At 46.0% G+C, this 12,303-nt stretch overlaps 1 protein-coding gene across 8 annotated transcripts in view; it reads right to left on the reverse strand.

Annotated features, from left to right (window-relative positions):
- The window catches only part of ADGRB1 (adhesion G protein-coupled receptor B1), a 553,612-nt gene that overhangs the window by 120,013 nt on the left and 421,296 nt on the right, over positions 1-12,303 (reverse strand). For all 8 annotated transcript variants that reach the window (XM_075581569.1, XM_075581558.1, XM_075581572.1 and 5 more), the window contains one exon: positions 2,609-2,735. In XM_075581569.1, the coding sequence (XP_075437684.1) occupies positions 2,609-2,735 (127 nt within the window). The remainder of the gene's footprint in view (positions 1-2,608; positions 2,736-12,303) is intronic.

Genomic DNA, 12,303 nt, shown 5'->3' on the forward strand with positions numbered 1-12,303 from the left:
AATATTAATTTCAGCAATATTACTTCATCGGGCCCAACTTTAGTCCTCAAGGACCGCTAACAGGCCAGGTTTTAAGGGCATCCTCTTATATCCCCAATCATTTTTACTGAACCACCTGTACAGGAGGCAAGTATATTTCAGAGAGAGATATATATTCGATCAGGAGATCATGCGCCGAACTGCAGGGTTGGCAGGAAGGACATGTAAGGCTAAGCCCCGGTCTCTCCGCTGTAACGCGCGCCCGCGCTTTTGGCGGCACGTTCAGCCGATTTCCCCGGTCTGCAGCTCACTGCAGGAGGAGAGACCGGGGGGCGTGGCGGAGGAGTGTGACGGGGGCGCGGACATGACATCACCCGGCAGGTTCGCCCTCATTGGCTGAACCGCCGGGGGGCGTGCCTAATCGCTCGACGCGAGTCCTGCTCTCAATTCTATTGAGAGCAGGAGTAGCTCTCGCGCGAGCGCTGCGCCCCCCCCTCGCAGCAGGCCTGGCGCCATTGCGGGGAGGGCTCTCGTGCGCGCAGCGTCCGCTGTAGTAGGCAGTGGGGGCAAGGCCTAAGGAAGTACTTCACAAAAAGGGTGGTGGATTTGTGGAACAGTGTACCAACAGTGGTGGTACAGGCCTCATACAGAAAGGGAATGCAAGAAGGCTTGGGGAAGACCTGATGCTGTCCTAAATATGAACTAAAGTAAAAGATCAAGAAGTGTCTGAGGTTCTACAACAGAGAGGGAAAAATGGGCAGATGCAGTGAGTTGAGGGGGCTCTTATCTGCCGTCAAATGCCGTTCTCAGGGCCCACACAAGGCCTAATAAAGCCATTAACATGTACTGTTTCTTTAAGCAACTTCAGTGCAGATGTTGTTTCCATGGCGACCAGAGGACCAAATGCATTAGTGTTTCTAATAATAGCCAACCTTCATTTTAAAAGTGCTCTCCTTGTACATTTAAGGTGTAGCCACTAAGACAACCTGCAGCACGGGCGGCCAACTCCAGTCTTAATGAGCTACCAACAGGTCAGGTTTTCAGGATATCCCTGCTTCAGCACAGGTTGCTCAGTCGAAGACTGAGCCACTGATTGAGCCACCCGAGCTGAAGCAGGGGCGTCCTGAAAACCTGACCCACTGGTAGCTCTTGAGGACTGGAGTTGAGCGCTCTCTGATCTGCCTTACTGCAGGGACATGCACTGTGTTCCTTAAGCAAGATGTGCATTCACTGTGTAAGCCCTTAACTCGTGTTCCCCCCTCCGCCCCCCCCCCCCCCCATACACCTGACACAAACACTTCCAAGTCTGACCCAGACACACACAAAGCATGTATTTGGACTGGGATCCTTGCCTGGCACCCTGGGGGTTGGGGGGGGGGGGGGGAATCCACATTGCTAGTGGACGACTTCTGCCTGACAATGAGCAGGCAGCGGAAATATTTACAGGCGCGCCGGCCCCCCTGTGAGGAGCACAATGAAGCAATCGTTCATTCATAATAAGATCCCTTCACTCATTATATTCGGATCCACGGCCAAAGTAGCTTAGAAGGTTATTCATGATTCCTGCTACATGATGCACATTGCGCTCTTTCTATGATCAGCAGTCTCAAACATCTCAAAGGTGTCATTGAAAAAAAAATTAAATGCTGTTTTTTTTTTACTAAAATATTTTCAATCCCCTATTTCTGACTTTTTTTCCCCATCACTGGAAATGGACATTTCTGATATCATGTCATCAAAGGTAATACAGAGTGTGTAACTCCTGCAGTGCTCCTCCAGCAGCTTCAAATCTTTTACTTTGGGGGTTAATAAAATAGCCTCTCTCCGAGCAGATATCTCCACTCTTGTGTCTCGCTGCCTTTAATCCCAGCGATTAGGTCGACATCATATTAAACCAAAAAAAAAACCACAACCGCCACAACACCCAGCTGGCCGTGCACACGGGGAAGCATTTGCAAGAGAAACCCGCTTTCCTAATAGTTAATATTCTTTAAAAAAAAAAACATACAAGGGACAAAAAAAGAGAAGAAAACCCAGATTACAAATCAATGGTGTGTCAGCAAGAAATCAATTTAGTTTCCACTGTTACCGAATCTTTTGAAAAGGAAGGAGGGGACGCGGGGGAGGGAGAGGGTACTTCACACACACTGGTGGCATTCAGTGATCTTTATTTCTTTCCATATATATATTTAATTTTTGCGACGCGCTTTTTTTCCAAAATATCTCCCACCCACACACAGTTACACACACAACCTTTCACCTCCTGTCTGTGAATGCTCTGAAGCATCATACACAGCAGATGTAAGCTGTTTGAGGGCAACCATTCCTCTCACCCCCCTACCTTTAATTCGTGTTCGTCTACACTTGAATGTCATCAGCCTGCTCATTTGCCTGGATGCTTACACTCTTAACGAGCTACATGCCTGGTATACACAGTCTACAAAACACAATTCTAATCCCCCTCAGGGCAGCTCTAAAGGGTTAACCTTCCCGGTTGGCAGTCACTGGAATACTCTGGGTAGCAGCTCTAAAGGGGCAGCATTACACGTTATGGTACCACTAGGGATGTAACCTTAAAGGATCATCACTGATACAGAACATGGGCATATATATATACGGATGGACTTACCATGTCTGAACTGAGCTGGGCTAAAATGGCGAAGCTGGAGAAACGATCACAGGAGCATTTAGTACGAAATGAATCCACGGGGACCGTACGACAGCCTTTGAAAGACCAAGCACCGAGATTAGAGGATCTATAAAGGGGGGAGAGAGAGAGAGAGAGAGAAAAAAAAAAGAAGGGAAGAGATGCACCAACAATAATAAATAAAAGAATTTAGGGGGGAGGGGGGTAGAGATCAGTAATACACAGTGGGAGAAGAAACAAAATCAACATGATCTGCAGCTGAATATATATATAGATCTAAAAAGGACGAGAGCAAGGAAAAGGCAGATATTAGTCTAAAAATAACAAAGAAATCACATACCAGATTATTTTGTGGCTATGGGGGGACAGATCACATTGGAGTATATAAAACACACACACACACACGATGGGGTTATTGAGGATGGAGGGGGGGAGCGGGTAGGGGATTACGTTAAACTAAAGGGGGTGGGGAGAAAATCTAATGGTGAAGGTGCAAGGGTTGAAAGGGATTCCAGATCTGATATGGGGGGGGGGTAGGGGTGTAGGGGGGAGGTGTAGGGGGTGGGGGGGGGGGGAATGGCCGCATGCAAATCGATCAGGTCGGGCTGAATGGTGTTGTCTGGACGCGGTTGCATGTGCTGGGAGGGCGGCTGGAGTGGAGATGAAGGGAAGGGGGGAGCTGCAATTGACAGTCGGAGCAGAGAGAGAGAGAGAGAAACAGAGAGGAGCTCACAGGGAAGTTTCGGATGTGAAAGTGGGGGGAAGGGAAGTGTGGATTAGAGGTGCAAAAAAAAAAAAAAAAAAAGATAGATAGATGTGCACAGGGAGCCGGAGATGGTGCATGGATAGAGTATGTCCTAAGAAGGGCTATAGTGTATGTCCTAAGAAGGGCTATAGTGTATGTCCTAAGAAGGGCTATAGTGTATGTCCTAAGAAGGGCTATAGTGTATGTCCTAAGAAGGGCTATAGTGTATGTCCTAAGAAGGGCTATAGTGTATGTCCTAAGAAGGGCTATAGTCTGGTTTCGGAGTCAACACTCTATTTTCTTTCTTAACCCCTTTGCTGCAAGTTGTGCCCGCAATGCACTATCCCAGGGGTGGCCAACTCCAGTCCTCAAGGGCCATCAGGGTATCACTGCTTCAGCACAGGTACTGCACCACTGATTGAGCCACCTGTGCTGAAGCAGAGATATCCTTAAAACCTAACCAGTTGGTGGCCCCTGAGGACTGGAGTTGGCCGCCCCTGCACGATCCCAGTGGCATAAATGTGTGTTTGTGCGGTTGCAGAGTACCTACCTTATTTTGCAAAGCCAGGGCACCCTCCCTTTTTTATTTTTAAATGTACAGATCCCATTTTCCTCTTAGAGCAATGTATTGCGGCTGATTCTGGCATCAAAGGTGTTAAGAAGGGATCTAGCAGGGAAATATCTGGGCCCTTACTGTATGAGAACTGCCATTTTATCTATGTACTCGTATACTTATTTCTACTTTTGTGTTTGCTGTGTTTTTAAGGAAAAATGTATTATTTGTGTATTTTCCCCTAAACTAAGGTCTGAAGGGTTTTGCACACATGGTGATCAGGTGTAAAATGTATTTGAAAACACACAGCACCACTGCTTTTTATTCTACCTTGACCAATGATTAACACTTTCATTGCACCATTCAGCACTGAGGAGGTATTTTTAAGAGCAATGTCCATTTAATATAAACTGGGGCTTTTAAAAATAGCCGCCAATATACACTGTTCATAGCTCTGCAATGCTCTGCAATGCTCTGCATGTCCCTCCCACATTGGAAGAGTTTATCTGGGGCTATTAATTTAATTTGGTGAAGACCCACTTAATCTGCCCGAAAAATATCTCATTGCATATTGCATGTCCCTCTGGAAGTTTAGGGGTTACTCACTATCGCTTGTTATTATTCACCTTCTTCACATATTCCATTTTTGTTTAAAAAAGACTCAATTTCTTTCATTTTGTATCCTCCTAACATGGAGAACAGTTTTGCATCTTCTGGACCTGGCTTCAGTTTCCCGATCACAGGAGGTTTACAATCCCAACATCATGTCTTTTTTGTCTTAGTTGGCAAGGCGAGACCCTAAATTACAGTGTAATGCATCATTTTAATAGCCTGGACTCACGGCTACTGCCCCACACCCACAGGGGCTCCTACCAAGCACTGCCATCTACTGCCCATATTTCCCCACCTTCTGTCTCTGTAAGGCCTTGTCCAGGGTGAGAGCGTGCTCGCTGGCGCTCGAGTGTCGTGACGTCCGTCGCTCATGTCGCCCGGGCTAGTTGTGTGCATGCCGGGGGGCGTGCCTGTGACGTCACGTGAGCGGTTCGCCCTCATTGGGTGAACCGCGCATGTGACCAGGGCAAGCGTGACAAATTCCCCAAAATGTTGTCTCGGGAAGCTGAACGCAGAGCGCACACTCAGGACAAACGCATTGTCAAAATGTGTTTGATCGCGCAGAGCACGAGACCACACGCTGAGCGCGGTCCAAGTCTCCCAACATTCCACTTGGATTGTAAGCTCTCCGGGGCAGTGATTTATTTTCCTATTGCAATATCCAGAGTTAATCTTGCAAACCTACTGTACATCTACAATGCGTTTACGTTGCTACAGTATGTGAGGGCTACATCTTTAGCATAAGCATCTGAACATAAATTAAATAAGCAAACTTTAACTCAAGCTTGGGATAAGAAAGTAGCAACAAAATACAAACGGTGAGAATATAAAATCGATTGTTTAATTTGCTTGTACCCAGAAGCAATAAAGCATGAAAGTGAAATTAGACCTAGACTTGGATGAAAGGAGTTTGTTACGTTGGATCATTTTATATAACAAGTAAGGGATGTCCTTGCCCTCACCTCTGACACCCTGTTGAACAAGTTCCACTATGATCAAAAAGAAGGTAGGAATTGATCTATGTATAAATGTATTTACTGTATATCTTTATTTAAATAGCCCCATCCATGTACATAGTGCATTACAGCAGTAACACAACAATAAATATAATACATGCTGATAAAGTATCATTATCCAACAGCATTATTTTTTATAGCAGCGGACATCCAACCTTACAGGAAGATCAATGATCAGGAGGCCAACAAAATACTTTCAGCTTAAAAAATAAGATTGTATCTGCTATGAGTATACAAAAATATGGATTCATAATAGGTGCTGATGTGATTATCCGAGCACAAAATAATTCAGCCTGATGCTAAGCAGCTCTGTTAAATAGGACATTAATAAAAATAGCTCAGAAGCTCCATCAAAGATAAGAGGGCATGAACTGCAACACTGTAATTATTACTAATAGTGATACATGTCGGTGTCAGCCAGGAATAACATCTTCTGCATGGTACATCATATATACCCTAATATACAGAATAATATCATTATAAAACCATTTGAAAAGCTTGCAAGCCCGATGAAGAAGAAAGAGAGGATTTATTGCAAATACTGTATAATAATAATAATAATAATAATAATAATGTTAAATGCTTATTCAACAACAGAGTGATTATCCCGCATGCCAGACACCCTGCTGAACATGCTAAAACACAGACACTGATGCCAGGACTAATGACAACAATATTTCCAATTAGTGAACCTCCTCCTCCTCTCATAATCACCAAATTATGAAACATTTAAGACATGGTCCAATGGAGGAAAATATTTAATCCCTGTAATGCCAGAGGGAACATGCAATTAATTATTTTGTAGAAAGCTCTATTTACATATACACTATGAATACTGAGCATGTATATATTTATATGTAGAGAGAGGGAGCTGTAGCAAGGTTGTTGCACCCGCCAGTAACGCAGAATATCCCACCATAATGTTATGCATACATACAGATGTAGTAAGACATACTGTCCCCAGAAGACCAAGCAAATGAACTGCGGTTCTGGGGACACTGTTTGCCACAAGCGTGCTGCAGGGGTCCATGCTCCTGAGTGGGACCCCACGCATAGTTAATCCTTCAGTGCCGCGACCTGTGACAGCGAGCGGTCCGTGGAACCAAAGACGTAATGTCTTGCTACATCTCCACATACATACTTATATTCATATTTAAGATTAAAGCACTGCCTCAGATGTCAGAAACATCTATGACAACCTAACCCCTTGTGCTCTTTCATACTCCCGACCCCTAACCCCTTGTGCTCTTTCATACTCCCGACCCCTAACACCTCGGGTTCTTTCATAATCCCGACCCCTAACCCCTTGTGCTCTTTCATACTCCCGACCCCTAACACCTCGGGTTCTTTCATACTCCCGACCCCTAATCCCCTCATGCTCTTTCATACACCTGACCCCCTAACCCCTTGTGCTCTTTCATACATCGACCCCTAACACCTCGTGCTCTTTCTTACACCGACCCCTAAACCCTCAGACTCTTTCATACACCTGACCCCTAAACCCTCAGACTCTTTCATACACCTGACACCTAACCCCACAGGCTCTTTCATACACCCGACCCATTACCCCTTGGGCTCTTTCATACACCCGACTCCTTACCCCTTGGGCTCTTTCATACACCCGACCCCTAACCCCTCGGTCTCTTTCATACACCCAACCCCTAACCCCTCAGGCTCTTACATACACCTGACTCCTAACCCCTCAGGCTCTTTCATATACCAGACGCTAACCCCTCAGGCTCTTTCATACTATCACGGGAGACCAGGTAATTTACACCTTTTTACCAGAATCATTCATTGAGCAAAAAAGAAGATATTGAAATAAATTGTTATTTATTCGACAGATATTCGCTTACACAAAATGGAACACAAAATACAGACAAAAAGACACACTTACTTTGAGTCTGGAGTTGAAAACTAGACTTTCCTAGGTGCAGGGAACTCTATGGGAGAGTTTTACCCTGACTGGGACTTAGGCCGGAATCTCCTGGAATCCAAATCGGCATAAAATTGCATACTCCACCGCTACGTTCTCTTCTGAGAACTTGGTCCCTCCTGACCGCGAGTTAGTTCAAATATCCTGGAACTCAAATTGGCATAAAATCCCAGCCACGGCCACTGCGTTTGATTCTGAGAACTTAGGCGCAGAGTGCCGGATTTAGACTCTGGCGGGCAGGCTTTTCAGGCTCAAAATCGAAGCCGGTTGCTCTGCTATTAACACAGAAGCAACTTTGAAAAGCCCGTCCGCGCTCTTACTACTGGAGACTCCAAATCTGATTGGCTCCTCGTTTCTTATAGTATTTTCAGTTTCATTCCCAAAACCGAACTGCCAATCAAAGCGTGGGAACTTTCCCAAGCAACCAATCAGAGCCAAGCCGGGTCAGCAGGAAATCCTAAATAGCCAAGAGACTTGCGCAAGCCTGCCACCTCTCTCCGTGGCTATCTCAATGCCACCCGCTGGGCAGGCTCCACCAGGTCTGGTAGAACAAGTGGCATCCCGAGGACCGCCATTGATCTCCGGACCTGGTACTCCGCTTTTCCCTGCTGACCAAATGCTATTCGCACCTCTGGGCTCCTCTGGCTGCTTTGAACTCTGATGTCCAGCAGAATTACCAGCGCCTATGGGTTAGCTCGGGCAGCCTGTTTGGACATCGGTTCCGAATGTAAAAACCATGTTACATTACATTAAAGTATATTTTAATACACTTCTGAGTCTTGGGGTACAGGGGACAGAAAAGGAAAATGTTATTGTTTTATTTCTATCTGCCTTATTCCCCACACACTTTCCCTTAGACTAAGTTTGAACTCTCAGAGTCCCTCCCCCAACCTTATATACTGTTGGGGTACCCACAAATCCTATACTGGTTGTGAGTCACCTTGGCACTAACTTGGGTACCCCCCTTAACCTAGGGATTCCCTCAGCTACAGGAACACATATTCATCCCTGTGCCTCATTCACCTTTCTCGGCTGTGCTGAAGCAGGGTACCCTAGTGGTGAGTCGCGTTTACGTTTTCAAGGGGAAGTATTGCCGGGACAATGTGCCTACATGTATCCGAGAATCAGGCATGACTCCTGGGTACATTTATGGGGAACAGACAGCTCCGGACCCCAACCCCCTAGGCACATTCTGTCAATGGTTCCTCCGCTAAACCCCCCTTGAAACTCATACCCTAGCATTCTCTGCTCGCTGACATGCCCGGAAAGGGAAAAACACAAAAAAATGCTTTTATTACACACAGTACATTGGAATGGTACAATGTTACTGAGCCCAAGAGCTAATTCTATTGAACCCTTATACATGGAGCAGGGGTAAGGAAAATGGGCTTGACCTTTATAAAAGAGCCTGGTTACCCCCTCCCGTCACGCATACCCCTAACCCCTCAGCCTCTTTCATACACCTGACCCCTAACCCCTCAGCTTCTTTCATACACCTGACCCATAAACCCTCAGGCTCTTTCATACACCTGACCCCTAACCCCTCAGCCTCTTTCATACACCTGACCCCTAAACCCTCAGGCTCTTTCATACACCTGACCATTAACCCCTTGGGATCAATGATGTTGAGCAATTGCATACGCAAATGACCTTTTCAAGTTCTCAGATAAATAATAAAAACTATTGTTTTGAGTTCCCTCAAAAGCTTCAAAGCTTTTTCCCTGTGTAGAATTCATAGAACGATTGTTTGTCCTCAGAAGACCCCAAAACATTGTCTAGATATAACCTTCTGAACTACACCCAGGGTATAACGGTTGACAACCATCAGCAAATCCTTTTGCTGCTTGAGGGACCTGCAAAGCATTGTTGATGCCTCTGGTGAATATTAAAAACAGATTTCTCCTGTCCCTATAAGCTTGTTAAACTCTTTGATGCTAAAGCAGGAGTCTCTGTCAGTGACGAGGTTAGATAGATGGGAATGCGATGATCCACACAATGCCTTGCTGCCCGCACTCAAAAGGTTAAAGCAGACCCCCCCACCCCCACTGAAATGCTTGTAGGGTTCACATTATAAGCCAGCCTAAAGATGAAGGAGCCTACACATGTAGCCATACTAAGGCAGTGATGATACTGTGTGCGATGGTGACAAATTGCAGGATCTCTTAGAGGCCGCCCCTAGTGCGCGCACATACGACGGAGCGCGATGACGCGACCGTCTTTTGAAAAGACAAAAAAATTGCCTTTTTCAAGCGACGGCCGCATCACGTGACTGGTTCAGCCAATCACGGCAAACCAGCTCTTTGACATCATAGCCACGCCTCCCCATTGCCTCAAACAGTATGTGTAGAAATCGCTTGAGCGACGGGCACGCGCCATGCCATGCGCATGCGCTCAAGCACGCACTATAATCTCAGCATACGTGTTTGCAGTGCCAGGAGAGCCCATGGATGCAGCAGCGAGTAATCTCTCAGTGGGGGATAGTGGAGTCCCTTTAGAAAGAACGTGCCCCCCACTACGTTTACTGTCCATGGAGCCGTGAAGTGTGCTTTTCTGTCCCCAGTTCCAGGCATAGTATGTCCGGCTACATCTGCACAGCATGTACTACGATCTTTATAACAAAAACAGATAGAGTGCGCAAATTAATATTTCTATTATTTAAACCCTTCACCACCGTTGTGTTAATTTTATAACAAAATACAACCTCTAAATCGATGGGTGATCTGCAGCTATGTGAACAGGGGTGAAACCCCTAGGCAACTGAAACACAAAGAAAGACAAGAGCGCAAACGCACATAGTGAAGTTTGTAAAAGTGGGTGTATATAATTTTAGGGTATAATATCTGCGTACATCAGATTAGTGGGTAATAAGCATTTCATGTGCAATACATGAGTTTACCAAACGCCGCACTGCCGCCTCCAGGCCTCAGGAATTCTCTCTCACAGCATCCAGGACAAGCTGCCTCGGTTGTGGTATGGAACCTCCGCTGCGGTGCCTTATCCTGATCGATATCCTTCCCCAATCGCTGCCGTCACTACCGCTCACTCCTTGGGTCTGTCTCCGACTGCCACTGCGTCTCGGAGCACTTTGTTGGTAGGTCACGTGTCCCGCGGGGTTTTGCGACTGGCCGCAAAGGGAGGTTGGGGCGTGACGCAACTTTGCGGCCGGTCGCAAAACCCCGCGGGACACATGACCTACCAACAAAGTGCTCCGAGACGCAGTGGCAGTCGGAGACAGACCCAAGGAGTGAGCGGTAGTGACGGCAGCGATTGGGGAAGGATATCGATCAGGATAAGGCACCGCAGCGGAGGTTCCATACCACAACCGAGGCAGCTTGTCCTGGATGCTGTGAGAGAGAATTCCTGAGGCCTGGAGGCGGCAGTGCGGCATTTGGTAAACTCATGTATTGCACATGAAATGCTTATTACCCACTAATCTGATGTACGCAGATATTATACCCTAAAATTATATACACCCACTTTTACAAACTTCACTATGTGCGTTTGCGCTCTTGTCTTTCTTTGTGTTTCATGTACTACGATCTTGTTTGTTTTTTTTCTGCGTCAAAATTTCAGTGCTAGAAAATAGTACAAATCTCCGAAAGATAGGCGTTGAAATAGCAGCCGTACCGTGAACATAATACATTTTGTAAACCTATATAATGAAACATCTGAGCTGCGTCAAATACATTTTTGGTTGATAAACAGCAACTTTTTTCTGCACTATTACAAGTCTTTTTAGGGTTTACACCAAGTTGAACTTGGAGGCTGATTTGGAAGCACAGAAACATACTGTACATACTATTTATTGTACATACTGTATATACACCAAGTTCCCTCCATTTCTGTGCACCCAAATAAATGAAAACATCCTTTTTGCCGCGGATGGCGCAGATGGAGGAATTGAAGCTTAGTAGATGCTGAAATGGTGTTTGACATGCAACAATTGTGAAGCAAATAATTCTGTTCGTGACTCTTTGTATGTACTGCACATGCCATGGATTTTGTGGGTTTCCCGATGCCTATTTAATCCGTCACTGGGAACCCGGTTTTCTCAAGACATTGGTTTCTTAGGTTGATTATGATGTAGCTGGGAGCAGTGGCAATCATGTGATCACTTCTAAAGCGATCACATGACCGGAGCGTCGCCACACATTGACATGAACAATTTCATATAATGTAAAACAACCATCTACGTATAATTGAGCAAGCAGAGCAGATTGCTGGTTGAATGAAGTGTTTCCAGCTGCCCTCAATGTTTTATACAACGGACACTGTAGGTTTGTTAAGTGCTTGAAATCCCTGTCAGAATGCTGGTTTGACATGGAAAAATCAACATACAGTACAGCAAGCAGCTCAGATAAATGACAGCTATTACTTGTCCTATTCTATGTGCTGTAGAGCTGATTCCCAGCACTGGAGAAGAGTTCAACATTGTGTGTTGTTTGCTACAGTAAGTCATGTATTCCTGCCCCAACACACCTCGCCCCCATAGAGTGACAGCCGCACAATGAGATATGGTCGCCTGCCCAAGGGGAAACAGGGACGCAAGATGCATGTTACGGCCATTTTGCATTGTATTACTCTCAACTCCAGCCCTCAAACCCCCCACCCCACCCCCACCAAGTCAGGTTTAAGGATATCCCAGTTGCAGCACAGGTGGCTCAATTAGTCCCAGATTCAGCACAGGTGGCTCAATCAGTTCCAGCTTCAGCACGGGTGGCTCAATCAGTCCCAGCTTTAGAACAGGTGTCTCAATCAGAGATTCAGTCTTCACCTGTGCTGACGCTGGTATGTCCTTAAAACCTGACCTGTTGG

Source organism: Ascaphus truei, chromosome 2 (assembly GCF_040206685.1).
Source record: "Ascaphus truei isolate aAscTru1 chromosome 2, aAscTru1.hap1, whole genome shotgun sequence".
Lineage (NCBI taxonomy): Eukaryota > Metazoa > Chordata > Amphibia > Anura > Ascaphidae > Ascaphus > Ascaphus truei.